At 38.6% G+C, this 18,244-nt stretch overlaps 1 protein-coding gene across 1 annotated transcript in view; it reads right to left on the bottom strand.

Moving 5' to 3' along the window:
- The window catches only part of LOC136872038 (probable cytochrome P450 49a1), a 101,331-nt gene that overhangs the window by 39,403 nt on the left and 43,684 nt on the right, over positions 1-18,244 (bottom strand). Inside the window, exons 5-6 of the mRNA XM_067145860.2 lie at positions 15,866-15,982; positions 3,786-3,862 (exon numbers count right to left, since the gene is read on the bottom strand). Of these exons, the coding sequence (XP_067001961.2) occupies positions 3,786-3,862; positions 15,866-15,982 (194 nt within the window). The remainder of the gene's footprint in view (positions 1-3,785; positions 3,863-15,865; positions 15,983-18,244) is intronic.

The raw sequence follows: 18,244 nt of genomic DNA, 5'->3' as shown, positions 1-18,244 counted from the left end.
GTTCCAAGTACCATACTTTTAATTTCCAATCTGTTATGAATGTTCATTGCAGCAAAATAGCTAGAGAAAATATGCATATGTAAATACAATAACAGAATATCGTTATAGTTATATCACTACACAGTTCTTTTAGTGATAGTCTTTTCTTCCACATATTGGCATGATATCGGGAACTGTAGATTATTACACAGTTAACAAACACAGTCCTCAATTGGGTAGTGGAAAATTTTGTTGGTGCATAGCTTATGGTAAAAGGCAAGCGTTGCAAATCGCATCCAATATTCCTTTCTATTCTAAATTCCATGTTTCTCGTGTGTCCAGTTTATTCCTTGAGGGCTTTGGTATAAAAATGGCGTCAAAACATAAAACTTTCTACCCGTATACCACATATCATGACCAATTTTATTTTATTACATCTTTGACGAAATAACCTCTGTAAATCGTCCAAATGCCTCATGAACCTCAGTGAAAATGTTTATGTTAATCAGTGGAGTTGTGTAGATTTGTATAATCAACCAACCAACCAACCAACCAACCAACCAACCAACCAACCAACCAACCAACCAACCAACCAACCAACCAACCAACCAACCAACCAACCAACCAACCAACCAACCAACCAACCAACCAACCAACCAACCAACCAACCAACCAACCAACCAACCAACCAACCAACCAACCAACCAACCAACCAACCAACCAACCAACCAACCAACCAACCAACCAACCAACCAACCAACCAACCAACCAACCAACCAACCAACCAACCAACCAACCAACCAACCAACCAACCAACCAACCAACCAACCAACCAACCAACCAACCAACCAACCAACCAACCAACCAACCAACCAACCAACCAACCAACCAACCAACCAACCAACCAACCAACCAACCAACCAACCAACCAACCAACCAACCAACCAACCAACCAACCAACCAACCAACCAACCAACCAACCAACCAACCAACCAACCAACCAACCAACCAACCAACCAACCAACCAACCAACCAACCAACCAACCAACCAACCAACCAACCAACCAACCAACCAACCAACCAACCAACCAACCAACCAACCAACCAACCAACCAACCAACCAACCAACCAACCAACCAACCAACCAACCAACCAACCAACCAACCAACCAACCAACCAACCAACCAACCAACCAACCAACCAACCAACCAACCAACCAACCAACCAACCAACCAACCAACCAACCAACCAACCAACCAACCAACCAACCAACCAACCAACCAACCAACCAACCAACCAACCAACCAACCAACCAACCAACCAACCAACCAACCAACCAACCAACCAACCAACCAACCAACCAACCAACCAACCAACCAACCAACCAACCAACCAACCAACCAACCAACCAACCAACCAACCAACCAACCAACCAACCAACCAACCAACCAACCAACCAACCAACCAACCAACCAACCAACCAACCAACCAACCAACCAACCAACCAACCAACCAACCAACCAACCAACCAACCAACCAACCAACCAACCAACCAACCAACCAACCAACCAACCAACCAACCAACCAACCAACCAACCAACCAACCAACCAACCAACCAACCAACCAACCAACCAACCAACCAACCAACCAACCAACCAACCAACCAACCAACCAACCAACCAACCAACCAACCAACCAACCAACCAACCAACCAACCAACCAACCAACCAACCAACCAACCAACCAACCAACCAACCAACCAACCAACCAACCAACCAACCAACCAACCAACCAACCAACCAACCAACCAACCAACCAACCAACCAACCTTCCTACCTACCTACCTACCTACCTACCTACCTTCGTTCTTTCTTTCTTTCTTTCTTTGTTTTGATTTTATACGCATGTTTCAGCAATGAACACTCGCTGATGAATAGTGTACTTAACTGAAAATGAAAAATGAAAACCTACAACCTGTTTTCCAGTCAATGACCGGGTCAGGGATGTAATGAATGAAGCAGATATAGGCTGTTAGTACGATGGGGTCGCCAATCCCAAAGTGATTTATTAATGACTGATAGATGCTATGGAATGAGAATGAAGTGTGTTGCTGGAATGAAAGCCGGAGAAAAACCTGTCCCGCTTCCGGTTTGTCCAGCACAAATCTCACATGGAGTGACCGGGATTTGAACCACGGTATCCAGTGGTGAGAGGCCGACGGGCTGCCGTCTGAGCCACGGAGGCTTCGTGTACTTAACTATGATAGGTAAATGTTACAGTGCACGTTATTATCCCAATTACTGGACGCGTCAAGTAAATCACGTGTACGTACGTACGGAGCTGTAGTAACGACCGAGACTTACAAGACAAAGGATGGGGAAAATAAGCTGTTTTCTCTCGGCAAGTAGCTCGTTGCTCGTCTCTTGAGTGGGAGAATACAACGTGTATTTCCCGTCAGCTCGCTATGCGGGTTTCGCTTAATTTTAAGCCGAAACTCCGGAGATAAAAGTATATTTTTAAATAATTCATGGATTTTCACGAAACTTTGTGGGAATGTCACCCACATAAAAGTAAAGTTATCACAAACAACTCTTTCATATACAATTAATAGTTTATCCGAAATATTTTTTTTAAATTTTTTCATAAAATTTTATTAATATGTTAATGTAAATTCGTAATTAGCACTAGTATCGATTTTTCTGTGCATAATTTATGTAAGGAGATATCTCGCACTAAAGTTTGTGTAATTTTTACGTTCTAAAAATTTGGACTTGAAATCCCTACTAAGTTACTTGAAAAAAGTCTGCAATCATAAATTCCATACGCAGGTTTCTTAATATAGCTGTGATACTTATACCATACTCATTTTGTTACATTTGGTAGAATATTATGGGAGAAAAGTGTGATTTAAATGTAAACTTACAATATTGGCAAACAAAGCATTATTACAGTGATAAATTGTTTGAATTCAGCGGAATAACTTCGTGACAATAAAGAAAGAAACTCATTCCTTTCAATTGCAGTCATATAAATAATTCACCAGAATGACCAAAATATCGACTTTTATCTCCGAGTTGTCGCCTTAACGTAAACTCCTGTTTGGTGGTGACATTATTTCTTTTTACGTTGATATGATTTTCAAAATTTATTTCCATCTGTTTATTATTATTATTATTATTATTATTATTATTATTATTATTATTATTATTATTATTGAATTTCCCATTACAAACCCTATTTTACAAGTAGTATATTAGGGTTATAGATAGTGAGACTAAGTTAATACATGACAATTCAATTAAAATAGAGATGACTTATAAATTAGATGGAGAAATTTAACAAACACATTATAACAACATCTTCTCTGAAATACCATAGTGAGAGGTGCTTGGTATTCTATATTACACATGTTTAAATGCATTAATAATTCATATCTACTCCTGTTAAAAATCGGACACTCAAATAAGAGATGAGGAACAGTTTGTTGCATTTCACAGGTACAAGTGTAGGGCTTCTGAACACTGATTCCAAACCTCTCGAAGTATGATTCACACTTTCCATGTCCTGTCAAAAACTGAGTTGTTTCACTTTCTAGGATCTACGATGAGTTTACTTGATTTACCCAACACAATACCAATTTCCCTTTTCCCTTCCTACCTAAGATTCTTTACTTGTTTCACCTGTGCTATAACAGTAGAAAATTACAAAACTGAAGTTAGGTTGTTTATCAGTTAATTTTTGTCACTACTCGCTTTTCATTATATTCTTGTTTAAGTGTCTAATAGTAATATTTTTATATACTTACTTTCCAACGCCCAGCGCATAAGGTACTCGGTGAAATTTTCAGGAAGTTCTCCGTTTTCGTTCCGCAAATTGCGCATCCTGTAAATGTGTAAATAACTCACTGAACAGGATGCCATACAATTAAAACTGAAATTTGCTGAAATAGGAAATATTTTTTTAAAATTAGCATTCATGAATGTTTCAGTTTCATAGTGGTTTGTAACAGTAGCTTATGGATACTATTGAAGGCAAACGGGTACGGTGGCCGTTGGAGACTCGTTTCTAACTCTTTGGTGTTCAATTGGTTATCCCTGGAGACATCTTCAGAGCATGAGTCCAAATACAGTACTTGTAACTCTCTAGACGATACACCAAAGCATAGTCAGCTACTGAGTAAATTCTTGATAGGTTGTGTCCTGAGTAGTGTGACTAGGAACATGAATATGTTAGTGCGGCCCGAAGATGGAGAAAGATTGAATACAATGCTGTCCAGCTCCAGTTCAGATAGTCACAGATCCGATTCCCTGCCGGGCCAGAATTTTGACCTCGTTTGTTTAATTCATCGGTCCCTGAGTCTATATGTTTGTGTTATTTCATAAAATTATTTTATTCATTAACACACAAGACATCATACTGCCGACCACTACAGAATCACATATTATCGAGTACATTCGCGCACCTATGCTTGGCGTGAGGAAGGCCGTAAACCAGGGCTAGAGCCACCATGTCCGACTTAGTTCGCACCCACAACCCCACGAAGTAGTGAGAAAAGCTATAGACAAAAATAAAGATAACAGATGATGTAATACAATGCTATTTCGCTGGGACTTGTAAATATGTACGCTTTATTCATAACTATCAACAGCTAGGTTACCTGTAGGAAAGATTGAACTTTATTATTATTATTATTATTATTATTATTATTATTATTATTATTATTATTATTATTATGCTCTCTTCTCTTCCCGTCATGGCCTGCTAGAGACGGCGTGCCAATATCAGATCATTTTCCTCTTTTCAACTTCTTCATCCTTTCGCTGTTTCGATTTCTCTCTTCGGATCATTTTGACCCAATTTTATTTTTACTTTTGCCATGGACTTCTTCCATGTTTAACACTTAATTTATTTAACAAAACTCTTTCTTTGGTCTCTCCTTCCCTTATATTATTTCGTTCGAAATCTTTCTTAAAGGTTGTAGTGGACTTTTTCTCCCAAATGTATTTGAGTACCTTTTCTTGTTAATTTGTTTTCATCCATCCCAGAAAAAAGTCTCCTTTTTCTTACTGTTTTCGATATGTTTTCTATGTTCTGATAGATTTCCTTATTCCTAATTTCTAGAATTCCGTATTTATCATTGTACCCAGGATTTTTCTAAGGATACTTCTTTCTAGTATTTCAAGCTGATTTAGCGAGCGAGTTGGCTATGCGGTTAGGGGCACGCAGCTCTGAGCTTGCATTCGGGAGATAGTGAATTCGAATCACACTGTTGGCAACACTAAAGATGGTTTTCCGTGGTTTCCCACTGTTACACCAAGCAAATGCTGGGGCTGTACCTTAATTAAAGCCACGGCCGCTTCCTTCCCACTCCTAGCCTTTTCCTATCCCATCGTCAGCATAAAACCTATCTGTGTCGGTGCGACGTTAAGCCAACTGTAAAAAATCAAGTTTATTTATTTTCTAATTTAATAATAGGCATTCATTGGCGTATAGACATTCCTCTTTCACTACTGTATTCTTGTCCCTTAAGTTTTGGATGAGCACATTTTGTAGTAAAAAAGTCTCAGAAAAACATATGCCATTCCATGTTGTGTATCTTTTCTTCTACAGTAGACTTTTCTAAACCATTTTCATTAGCGATCTCCCCCAGATTATTCTTTACTTTGTCGATTCTACCAATATCTGTCGTTAAAAATTTTGGAGCACTTTTTTATGTTCGTATTAAATTTGGTTTCCTCTACAGAGATTCTCGAAGCTGTTTTGTTGGCTATTCGTTTCAAGAAATTGATTTTTATTGCTAATTTTTTTAGGTTTTACGAAAGTATAGCGAATCGTCTTCAAATACCGGGAAATTTATTTCAACACCTTAATTTTTCTTATTTCATTTTCCTTTCCATATTCTTACAATATTCTCTAATATACAGCCGAAGAGGATGAGCGATAAACCATGAATTTAGAATTCTTAGAATTAATTACTTGTGATATGCTGTATTTTTAGATGTGTGGTCCGATTGGATCCACCATCTATACTGGGAAATTATATTTACTGCAATGTATTGTACCATTATATCTGACTGCAAGCATGGATATTTAACGCAGTAATAATTTTTTCAGTAGGGCGCCGTTGTGAGGGCGTGATGCTATACAGAGCGCGGGAATCGAGAAGGTGATTTCCCGAGGCAAGGCGGCGTCAGGTGTGACGAAGAAAGAACATGTGAGGAAGAGAGAAGAGAGAGGGGATTTTGTCGGAGGGAGAGACCTGCCATCTTAACGGAGATTTTAGCGGGAGCAGACAGGCCCACCACATTACGGAAATTGAGCCGTAATTCCCGTAATTGAAGGTTTTTCAAGAAAATAAAAAGATGGAAATGGTTACTAGAATTTTATGAAACGGTAGATACCTCTAAGATTATTAACATAGGATTAGATCAATAAATATGTTCCAAGCAGAACCACCGTGGGAAACTCTGTAGTGGCCACATTTGTTTCTCGGGACTTCCCCTGGCGTCCTTAGGTGTGCGTCCTCATATAAAAGCTGTGTGATATGGGGGGAGATCATCCAGTTGACTATCATATTGCTGCCGGCACGCGTCGCACGTCCGCCTAGATTGCTCCAGAAACCCTTTGTTCAGAACAAAGACAGTGTATAATTATTACAGTGCGATTAAGTATCACAGTGCGATAACTTTGATCCAGTGGATAGGAGACTTACGAAGACAGGTGTGGACCTGTAAGTGGCGCTATATTCAGATACTTATCAATGAGATCGCGTGTGCTTAATGCTATCAGTAACCATAGAAAGCTGTACTTGCAGACTCGACTAAATAGCGGTAGGGGCGAAGCTCCCGAGGTGCCGAGGAAGTGTGGACAATAGACTGTGGAGGTCTATATTTATTCTCTGATAGAATGTTGAACCCAAATTAAGCAGGTGTAAAAACAAGAACTGAGTAGATAGTTTCTAGAGCAGAAAATAGTTTGTGGTACAGTACACAAGTTAGCGAATACGCAGTTATATGTGAAGGGAGGACGAGGAGTGTGCATTGCAAGGTGTTAGCGCTGTGTGCTAGCTCAACCTAGGTAAATGTCCAGAATGTGGCGTAGTGGTTAAAGTGAATCTCTCATTATAGTAAGAAGTCGAGGTATTCCGAGGGGAGTGAGCGGCTAGAACTTCAGAACGAGGCTGCAAAGACGTCACCTTGAACGAGGCATCCCTCAAGAAGAAGGCGGCGCTATGGACCAGTGGGACAGGAAGAATGGACTCCAAAGATCGAACCTGGATGAGACATCCATCATGATGTGCTAAATCATGCTAGCCATACCCGGAGGGAGAGACGAGGAGACTAATTAAGATAAGTGAATCAATGAATTATTAGATGTATGGTAGAGTTAAGGTATCACGCAGAGATAGTAGAATTAAACGTGTAAATATTCATATAGGATTTGATGGTGGCCCATCAGGCTGCATAGTAAGATTGTTTGATATCTACGGGTAAGAGTAGTTAGATTTGTTTTCTTGTATCTTTATATAAAGCGGACAATGAGGTAATATTTGTTATTGCGGCGAGACGTAATATGCCTTGTGATACATATATGTTTGCGTACTATTGTCCGGATAATTTTCCTTGGGGTCGATCGTGAAATACATGTTACTTATTGGATTTGGCAATATAGGTAATTCCCAGTATATTCTAGGGGAAGGGCAGATATACATGCGCTGTGTAAGGTATGCAGGCTAATGACATCTATTTAAAGGGGCTCTACTTACGTGTGTTAGACGGGCGTAAACTATAGCGGAGGTGCAGGTTTTAACGCTATTTGACTCTGTGCTACTCTGCCAAATGTGGGGTTTGAACCTCTGACTCCCGAGTTTACTGCTGTCACGCTGCATATGGGTGGTGATGGTTTGATATGATTGAATGATAGAACACTTCATGTGATTCGACTGCGACCCGTGTGGGTGGTTAATTGAAGTCAGGAGCGTGATGTGAGATGTGTTTTTTCCTCACTTATTTTATGCCATTGGATGGTATGTGTAGAAGCTTGAAAGTCCCTTTGTGAAAGAATGCAGGGTAAGACGTCTACCGGGTGTTTGTTTACGTTTTTTTGTGTGTGGAAGGGGGCTCCAGACCTGACTTCAGGTCAACGTTCGCCTGCTCTGTATTGGGGTGTGCTCGGCCATTTTTAAAGTGCTTTGGAGGTCGGTCATTCTCCTTTGGCAGGGAGTATTTTGCCAAACCATGCGTCATTTAATTTTATCCATTTTACCTTGTATTTCCTTTCTTGTTTGATTCATATTATTAGTGTTGGGTAGTCTACTAATGTGATCTTGGCACTATACCACTAGTATGATTGCCCTGTTGGCACATGTTTCTGCTGGTGGACGTGGGTTCACGTCCGTGTAAATATAATGTTGAGGGCGCTAGAGTAGGTTATCTTAGTTTATTTTTATTTACCTATTGTGCTGCTAATTTTTTGTGTATGTAAATATCCCTGTAGGGGAGGAACTTTCTTAATAGTGGAAATCTCTGCAGGTATCCTAGTTCTACCATTATATCATTTTATGTCGCAGACATAGGGATGTAGTTTCCAAGAACACATCCGGTTTTCCTTTCCTTGGTTCACGGATCGATAAATCTCAGCATAACGTCATCATCCAGACTGTATTTGCTTGTCGTCATTTTAATTTGTAGAGGTGAGCCTTCGGCGCACGTATTTCGGCACTACAGGTGCAATCCTTGTAATTAACTTGTGTTATGAATACAAACTTATGCTCAAAATTCTGATCATAGCGAAAGTGTTCCTCATTTAGTAGTTTAATGTAGTATTGAGTTCCCCATGATCCTCTCGTCATAGAACCCAAAATTAACGACCCTTTCTGCCGATTGTAGCTGAGCTGGTGCCCGTATGCAAGAACAAGAAGAGCAGGTAGGTACCATCCTGCAGTATTAATGTGCCCTGTATGGTACAGTATTATGGGCCTTAAACAAATCACCAACTGTTTTGCTATTTGGACCCAGACTAACATAGATTATTGGTTAGGATATTGTACCCGGATGAGATAGGCCCTAGTTTTCATGATTTAATTTTTATAAGATGAATGCAAATATATAAGAATATTAAATTGTCAGTTTTGTGTGGACGGAAGGATTTCAACATATCGCGACAGTCCGTCGCCACTGTTAAGCTTGTCATTATGGGGAGAATGTTTCTTGGTCAGAAGCTAAGAGGATTAAATCTAGAGCTCACAACAACAGAAGTAATGACTACAAGGAAGTAAAAGAGTATGTATTTCGGAACAAGGGCGAGCCAGGTGTCTCACAGATACCGAGAATATGACGTACCAGTATTTTCCCACGCCTCGAGGCATTTTGTGTTGTCAAGTTGCAAGGAAGAAATTTTAAACTAACCGATGCGGTGTTGACCAATGGGAAAATTTATCATGGGCCCGCAGATAAACCAACATAAGAGAAACTCAGAGTGAACTCCAGTTAGCTTCTCCGATAACAATAATTAAATTATTCCAACCACAGAACTGAATAGAGGGGATTTTTGTAATATCATTCCCATGGTGATTAATAGTAATTATCATAAATTAAAGTAATGAATTCATGGAAATGACCCACGCTATCTCGCCATTGGTCAAGAAGAGCACGCCATCAGGGACGCCGATTTAGCGCGCGAAAGGTGGAGGACAGGAATTAAGTGATATATCCATGATCACCGAACGATATGAGTTCAGAATACGACACATGAATGTGTATCCCAAGTTTATTAAGTGGGATAAATCAAGAGATCCAAATCCACCTGCATATGCCGATTTAGGATAACCAACTCCCCTCCCCATAAGATGACCGCGGATGACCTCGGCGGGAAACCATATCGTCCATAAATAACCAGTAGTGGGACCTCACATCACCCAGTCGTTACCAGTCACCAGTTGTGACCGGTCGAGCTTCACATCAACCAGTCGTTTGAAATTGTTACGCTGACACAGTGACTCTGTAATTCGGTACCAGAAAACTTTTTATAGATTCTGTTAGAGTGAAAGTACGTTAGTAGTCATGAAGGTGAAGACGAACAGTGATAATTATTCAGTATATCGAGTGTAAATTATCAGTATCACTGTATGTGAAATTAATACATTTCTCAACATTTCATGTGTTGGAATTTAAAGGATCGACAGGAACGCCGATAATACTTTTTGAAAGCAGTGTTCGGAGCCTGAAATAAATATTTCATGATAGACGGTGTAACAATTACTGTAGCAGGGAACTGTAGGAGCGAGGCGATCGCAGGACGGCATCGTATACTTCAGGAAGTGCGGATTATTATTTTTTTTTTGCTAGGGGCTTTACGTCGCACCGACACAGATAGGTCTTATGGCGACGATGGGATAGGAAAGGCTTAGGAGTTGGAAGGAAGCGCCCGTGGCCTTAATGAAGGTACAGCCCCAGCATTTGCCTGGTGTGAAAATGGGAAACCACGGAAAACCATTTTCAGGGCTGCCGATAGTGGGATTCGAACCTACTATCTCCCGGATGCAAGCTCACAGCCGCGCGCCTCTACGCGCACGGCCAACTCGCCCGGTGAGTGCGGATTAAAGAACGCGATACGCGCCAGTTCGAATGAAACGACACATCGTCGTAATGTGTCACGACGTGTGATTCGGGCTAAAGGAAGAATAATTATGCAAATGTAATGGGTCTAGAGGCACCTATAAGTGGTTTTTGGGTATAAATTAATGTAAATTCTGTAAGGAAGGTATTAATCATGGGTAGTCACCCAGAAATGTTTTATTGTGTTAAATTTATAAAGTGCGATATGATGGACGAGTAAATTACCATGGGGCCAGCAAGCCTCTCATCCGCTACGAGACAATGGAATTCTACATAGGAATGAGTACACAAATTTGATATTTGGGGATGTTATCGCGACTAAACGGGGTTCAGTGTAAATTAATTATGGTTACTTAACATGGTCCGCCACCCGAATCCATGATTTTAATTTTTTTTGTTAGACGGACGAACTAATTTATATTAACGTAATAATGGGTTAGATTAATTAATTTGAGTATTTGTTTGTTGTATATAATGTAAATATGGGATATATTTCTTTCAATTAATGCATGCTGTTTGTAATACTTTGATTTAAGTTCATTTCAAGGGTTTAAATTACTCTTTGTGCTAACCCATTTATTCGATTTCAATCACTGCAGTGATTATTTGTATGTTAGTTAGGAATATTTTCTACCAGACAGCCAGATTATGAAAGTGCCAGAGTATGTAAAATTTGTGTTGCGTACGGAAGGTCATTAAAAAAAAAAAATAATAATAATAATAATAATAATGTTCTATCTGCTTTGGGCGTTCGTAAGTTATATATAATAATAATAATGCTCGGTGTGTTTGCGAGAAAGAAATAATAATAATGTTTGTGAGTTAGCAAAGGAAAGTAAATTTATAATAATAATAATAATAATAATAATAATAATAATAATAATATTTTGTGCGTTTGCAAGTTAAAGTATAATAATAATAATGACAGTGCTTCGTGAGTTAGCCAGTGCAAATAATAATCAACGTAGAGATGACATGTAGCGTTAAAGAATTTAATTCGCGTAGTCAGTTTGATTTTACATAAATTGTTGATTTCACGTTTGGACTTTATTTTAACCATTAAAATTTGTTTAAAAGCGATAGAGGCACGTGAATTAGAATGGTCACGATATGTTAAAAGCCCAGAGTGGTTTGAGCCCATATTTAGAGTTGGAAGTCATGAGGGACGAATATCCGGCGTGAAATAAATTGAGCCGTATTGTTTGTAATGATGAAATAGATGAATCTCAAGGCCTAAAATGAAATAAAATGCATATTCCGGTGTTATTAGTGGCAGAATCCACGCACCGAGGATTAATTTACGAATTAAATGTTTGAAGAGTTCCAATAAAAGGAAATGGACTTCAAATTGGAAGGAATAGTTTAGCAATCGCAGGCATTGGAGGTATTTGCCCAGCCGCGATGTGCCATAGGTTGTGAGATGTGTCTTGGGAGGACGTGTGTCCCCATATAAATTAATGGCAGTACGAAACTGAAGGTACGGTCCCGAATACCGTGTTGTCCCGACCGACATAAAGCAGAGCTTGGTGGTTCATAACGGGATTTAACATATGTGACTAAAATCTAAAGAGCGGAAATTAAAATATCATCTTTCCATTTTAATAATAATAATAATAATAATAATAATAATAATAATAATAATAATAATAATAATCCAAGTGAATCTTGTCTTAAGTAACTTGCTTAGTGCCAAAGTAGACCGAAATTGTAAAGGTTTATGCATTTAACCATAAATATCGCTAACGGTAGTGTAAACGTGAAATTAGGATACTATAATAATAATAATAATAATAATAATAATAATAATAATAATAATAATAATAATAATATGAAGAGGAATAATAATAGGGAGGATTTATTCGATTAATTTGAGAATAATTATGGTGAGATCAATATAAGATATTAAATCCATGCTGAATAAGTGATACGAAAATGATAATCTCCACTGATGGAAATAATAATAATAATAATAATGAAAAGTTGAAGAAGCAGAAGATGAAGAACTTGCAATAGTATTTTGAGAATAATAATTATGATGACGGAAAATTAAGAGATTTTTGGACGATGATTCATTGTAACGATAATAATAATAATAATAATAATAATAATAATAATAATAATAATAATAATAATAATAATAATAATAATAATAATAATAATAATAATAATAATAATAATAATAATAATATTTATTAGAAAACTGATCATTAAACTGTGCGGATAAATTACGAGGAAGAACGACCCTTCGTTTGAAACGTCGGCAAGGGTTGGCATATAATCATCCCGGATGACAAATGATGATAATCAAATCTAGGATTATAATTGAAATTAATGATAATAATAAATTAATGGATGGCAATCAAAGAATATAATAATGATCAGATAAAGAATGATAATTATATTATTTAATAATCATAGGAGGATATGATAGGGACAGTCGTCCTGTGTCGAACTGCTTAGAACTAGATGTTGGGTTTTCACGGGGGAGATTGTTAGCGGTAGATGCGAAGATAACCCACGGACGGCACATGTCTTCATTGTCAGAGCATAGTAATGAACATTTCCGTACGTCTTGTCGTACTGGCAAGTGTAAATATTGAAATAGGCTTTGAGTTAATGAACTCTACCTGCGTGTTTGTGAATCTGGAAATAATAGGCTAGAGTTTGTCCGTACCATAAATTCCCGTTTTTTCGAGGCGATAACATTTCCCCGGTGGGTGTCCGGCTCACCAGAATGTACATACCGGAAGTTTCTCATGTCCAAACGGAACGAGGAGATGACCGTAAATAGTTACCGTCATGCCTTCGTCTCCGAAAAAAGATCTCCAGCGATGAAACGTCCACTCATACGGATGTGATTTCGACCCCCAGTAACCAATTGGGGCGAATTCACCAAATGTTTTACACTACCAGAGTAGTGAGGTAAATCCAAGTAGTATGTCATTTATTTTTCAGGATGGAAGTGTCCCAATGTAATAATTGTAATCATGTGTAGTTTGCAAAATAAGTGAATAAATTGCTCCTCATTGCAATTTCAATAGGAGACAGTTTCCATATCTTTTTATTGTAGTTAGTCAATTATATCCCATGGAATTTAAGTTGTCACTTCGCAGTCCTATTGTGGAGTCAAAAATTTGTATCCATGAATGAGTCGTCCCCCGTTACCTTAATTTGCATGTCCCGTTCATCCCTGTGTTCATATGATGCGCCGATATATAATTAGATTTTCTTTATAAATTTTTTTGATCTTTTTCGAACTGATCACCCCTGAGATTAATGCTAGTCTGGGACTCAGGAAGTGAGCGGGTGCAATATGATATACAAATACACCGATTTCTCTCAGACTGTAATAAACATACAATTATGATGTAGTCTACAAAAAGAAAAGTTTGCTACGTAAAGGGTTATATCACTTTGTGAAGAGTCCACCTCGGAATTGTAACTGTTAGCGCTACTATCTTCCGTCCTCGGAGGCCTCGCTTCGATGTAGAAGCAGCTCATCTCCACCAGGGTTGTACCTGAAGGGAACTGCACCGCTTCGAGGAACAGAAGGGCAAAAGTTTGGTGCAGCTCCATGGCTGATTGGTCAGCGACTTGGAGTTCGGTCCTCGGTGCCCGAATTCGATTCCCTGGGGGCCCGAGGGATTTTAACCTGAAATTTTTGGCTTGAGGATTTAGTATTTGTGCTGTCTCAAAGATTCCTGCAACTCATACAAGACACAAAACACTATACATTACTTCATTAATACTCACTTTTCCTTACACAGCAGATACCAGATGCCTTATAAGGGCTGCACCTGGCCTAAAAATGCCTCACGATATTATATACTTTATAAAGAGTAACGTTGAAACTTTCATGATAATACATGAACTCGGTGCTTTTTTTTAGAGTGGAATGTAACTGTACGCAGTACCGGAACTGTTTCGCGGAGGAAAAATAATGAATAGGATATCGTCGTTGCCGGGGCAAAACCTCCTATGTGATAATATTTTTGGAGATATACTGACCCGCAGCACATTCATTATGAAGAGCGAGAATGCCTTGACATAATGCACACAATATTGCACCTTAGATGACAGAACCTTACCGGCCAAAGTTCTAAGCTAAAATATTTCACATAGGGGGTTTTGTCCCGTTGGCGACGATATTCGAAATATTCCTATCACATTTCCTATGCAGTGTTGGCTCAAAATCAAGCTTGCTTTTCTGCTTTTGATACTTTACTATAGATATAATGTGAACCAGTATATGATTGAAATTTCTGTAAACTTCCATTCTAAAATTATCATGCTTCTCCTACTAACCAATTCGTGTCGTAAGGTCAGAGTTAAAGGAAAAAGGAAGAGATCATCTTTGTCTTACTCTTTCTTATCCTTCCACATCTTTGGCTACATGGAGGAAATTGAATAGCTAGTTGATTTTCTCACCGTTTAGCAGACAAATTTGTAATGTTGCACCAAGTGCCGTTAATACGTAGCAGCATATAATTAGTAAATATCTAACCGTCATAGTTAATCTAAGGATAATGAATGTTTAAATTTACATGTTTGAGTTGTTATTAAATAATTTGAAAAGCATTAAAATCATGTTTTTGTGCTGCCGAGGCAAGTGAGTTCACTTATTTAGTTGGAGCAAGGGGTGCACATGGTTTACAGGTTAGAAAAAAGAAATGAACAAAATAACTGAATATTTTGTACCGGTGTACAGGAAAACAAACATAACGATTCTTTTGATATATCTCCTGAACCTGCATACAGTGATAAAAGTGAATGTGAAGAAAACATCTTAAGAAACGTAAGATTTACTGCAGTTCAAAAGGGAAACGATTCTGATCATGATGGGCCAGATTCTTGGCCATAAATTCAGAAAAAATATTTCTTTCAGAGAAACTACTGGCTTTATGAGGAAAATAAAATGCTAGGATGTAAGGTGTGCCAATATTTTAGGACCAGAAAACAGATGGAAGAAAACATTTCTTCAGAGTGAGCCAGTAGTAAAATCAGTACCTTTGCAAGAGGCATACATCACGGTACATCTGGAGATAGGAAGTGTGAGGTTCAGTTTATGAAGGAGTTCGGGTGAGTACACCACATTTTTCTTTTAAAAAAGTAGTGGATAAACATCAAATAAAATGTACAGCATAACAGAAAAAGAACAAATTAAAATATTACTCTTTAATTGCGTAACGTTGATCTCTGGAATCAAAATGCATTACAGGAAATTTTACTGTAGTATCACATTCGTGCAAATACATTTGTTAACGCTCACCTGTCGACTAGTTCGTTAGTGACTTCGTCGATGGGTTTCACGTACAGTTTACTGCTTCTTGGCTGCATCATCGTCTGGTTAACTTTACTTCGGAAGTCGTACCACTTCTTACCCTGCCTGTGGAAAATAAAAACCGTCATTATTTTCTGAAGAGTTCAACGGGAGAAACCTAAGAATTTCTCTGGTATTACATATTCAGAATACATCTTGTTCTCAGAGTTTCATCAGCTAATCACGCGCCCCCTTAACAGGACCACCAAATGGTACTCCCACTCCTTCAAAGTTGGTGCTCAGCAGGTCTGGAACTCCATATTAGACGAGTTACGTTGGACTCATCATTCACAAACCAGTACAAGAAAAAATTCTTTCCTTTTCATTGTGACTATTATTACTGTTAAATTGTGAAGATTATTATTATTATTATTATTATTATTATTATTATTATTATTATTATTATTATTATTATCCTATTATTACAATCTGCTTTACGTACCAACACAAATAGGTCCATGGCGACGATGGAATTGGAAAGGTATAGAAGTGGGAAGAAAGCAACTTCGGCCTTATCCTGGCTCAGTCCGGTGGTATTTGAAGGTGCTCAAATACGACAGCCCCGTGTCGGTAGATTTACTAGCACGTAAAAGAACTCCTGTGGGACTAAATTCCGGCACCTCGGCGTCTCCGAAGACCTTAAAAAGTAGTTAGTGAGACGTAAAGCAAATAACATTATTATTACTTCGGCCTTAATGAACGTACAGCCCCAGCATTTACCTGGTGTGAAAGTGGAAAACCACGGGAAACCATCTTCAGGGCTGCCGACAGTGGAGTTCGAACCCACTTTCTCCCAAATCCATGCTGATAGCTACGTGACCCAAACTGCAGAGCCTCTTGCTCGGTATTATTATTATTACCATTAATAATAATATTATTATAAACGTTATCAGATTCGCAATAACGCTACCTGCATGTTATGTATCAGTTCCTAAGTTTATTTCCTAGCCACTTTGTATCAGATTAATACACTTATTAATCTTCGTTTAGAGTAAAAGAAGGCTTTCTAACCTTAACAACGCCAAGCAAAACAAGGCAAATAAATAAATAAATAAATAAATAAATAAATAAATAAATAAATAAATAAATAAATACTTTGAATTTTTGGGATGAAGCGCTAATGTTTGTTTGATGCAAAGCAGCGGGGAGAGCGGCGAGCAGTTCAGTGGACTGAATCAACATGGAGATCACTGTAAATACCTAGGTGCTAATACAGTATAAGGAAAGAATTTCATTTGCGTAATCACATAAATGGCATTTTAAATAAAGGGTGCATACCTCTGCACATGGTTATGAGGGTATTTAGGAGTTGTAGTAAGGATGTAAAGGATAAGGCATATACGTCTCTGGTAAGACTCCAACTAGGGTATGGTTCCATTGTATGGGACCGTCATAAGGATTGCTTGATTCGAGAACTCAAAAATTACAAAGAAAAGCAGCTCGATTTGTTCTGTGTGATTTCCTACAAAAGAGTACGAAAATGTTGCAAAGATTGGGCTAGGAAGACTTGGGAGAAAGGAAACGAGTTGCTCGACTAAGTGGTATGTTCCGAGCTGTGAGTGGAGAAATGGAGTGAAACGACATTAGTAGACGAATGAGTTTGAGTGGTGTTTTTCAAAGTAGAAAATATCACAATAAGAAGATAAATTTGGAATTCAAGAGGACAAATTAGGACAACTCTTCGTTTATAGGTAGGGGTTTGGAATGATTTACCAAGGGAGAATTTCAATAAATTTCCAAATTAATTACAATCATTTAAGAAAAGGGTAGGAAAGGAACAGATAACTTAGTTGCCACCCGGGTGACTGCCCTAAATGCAGATCAATGTTGATTGATTGATTGATTGCAGAGTAGGCTTCGGTCTACAAGTGGCCACGGCTGTTCCGTGGTCGGACAGCTCTGCTGTTCCCCACCGTCGGCTGTCGTGAGAATGGTTTTCCGCGGTTTTCCATTCTCCTGCACTGAGGCGAATACCAGGGCAGTTCCTAATATAGGCCACGGCCGCCAACCTACTCACCTTCTCCGAGCGTCTCCTTCACCGTAACAAATCTCCTGGCCTGAGAGACGGCGTCACCGTCTAAGACGTCTACCTCCCCCTTCAGGGAAGGAATAAAAACTATTTAGTGGTAGTAGCCACTTGAGGAGGCTTAGTAATTGGTTCAGGGAGAAACGAATTAATGACTGTCGTGTGGTTGTTCATTGTTTGGGAGGCTCCTCCTTCCTCCTGTGTTTGCTGGGAGTTTAACACATATCAGCAGGAAATGCCACTTTTTATTAAAATGAAATGTTCTTGATCTTCCACCTCTGTGTTCAGAAATTAGAAATTAC

This window comes from Anabrus simplex, chromosome 4 (assembly GCF_040414725.1).
Source record: "Anabrus simplex isolate iqAnaSimp1 chromosome 4, ASM4041472v1, whole genome shotgun sequence".
NCBI classification, from domain to species: Eukaryota; Metazoa; Arthropoda; class Insecta; order Orthoptera; family Tettigoniidae; genus Anabrus; species Anabrus simplex.
Note: the sequence above shows the minus strand (reverse complement) of the source record. Positions and strands in the feature narration are given on the sequence as shown.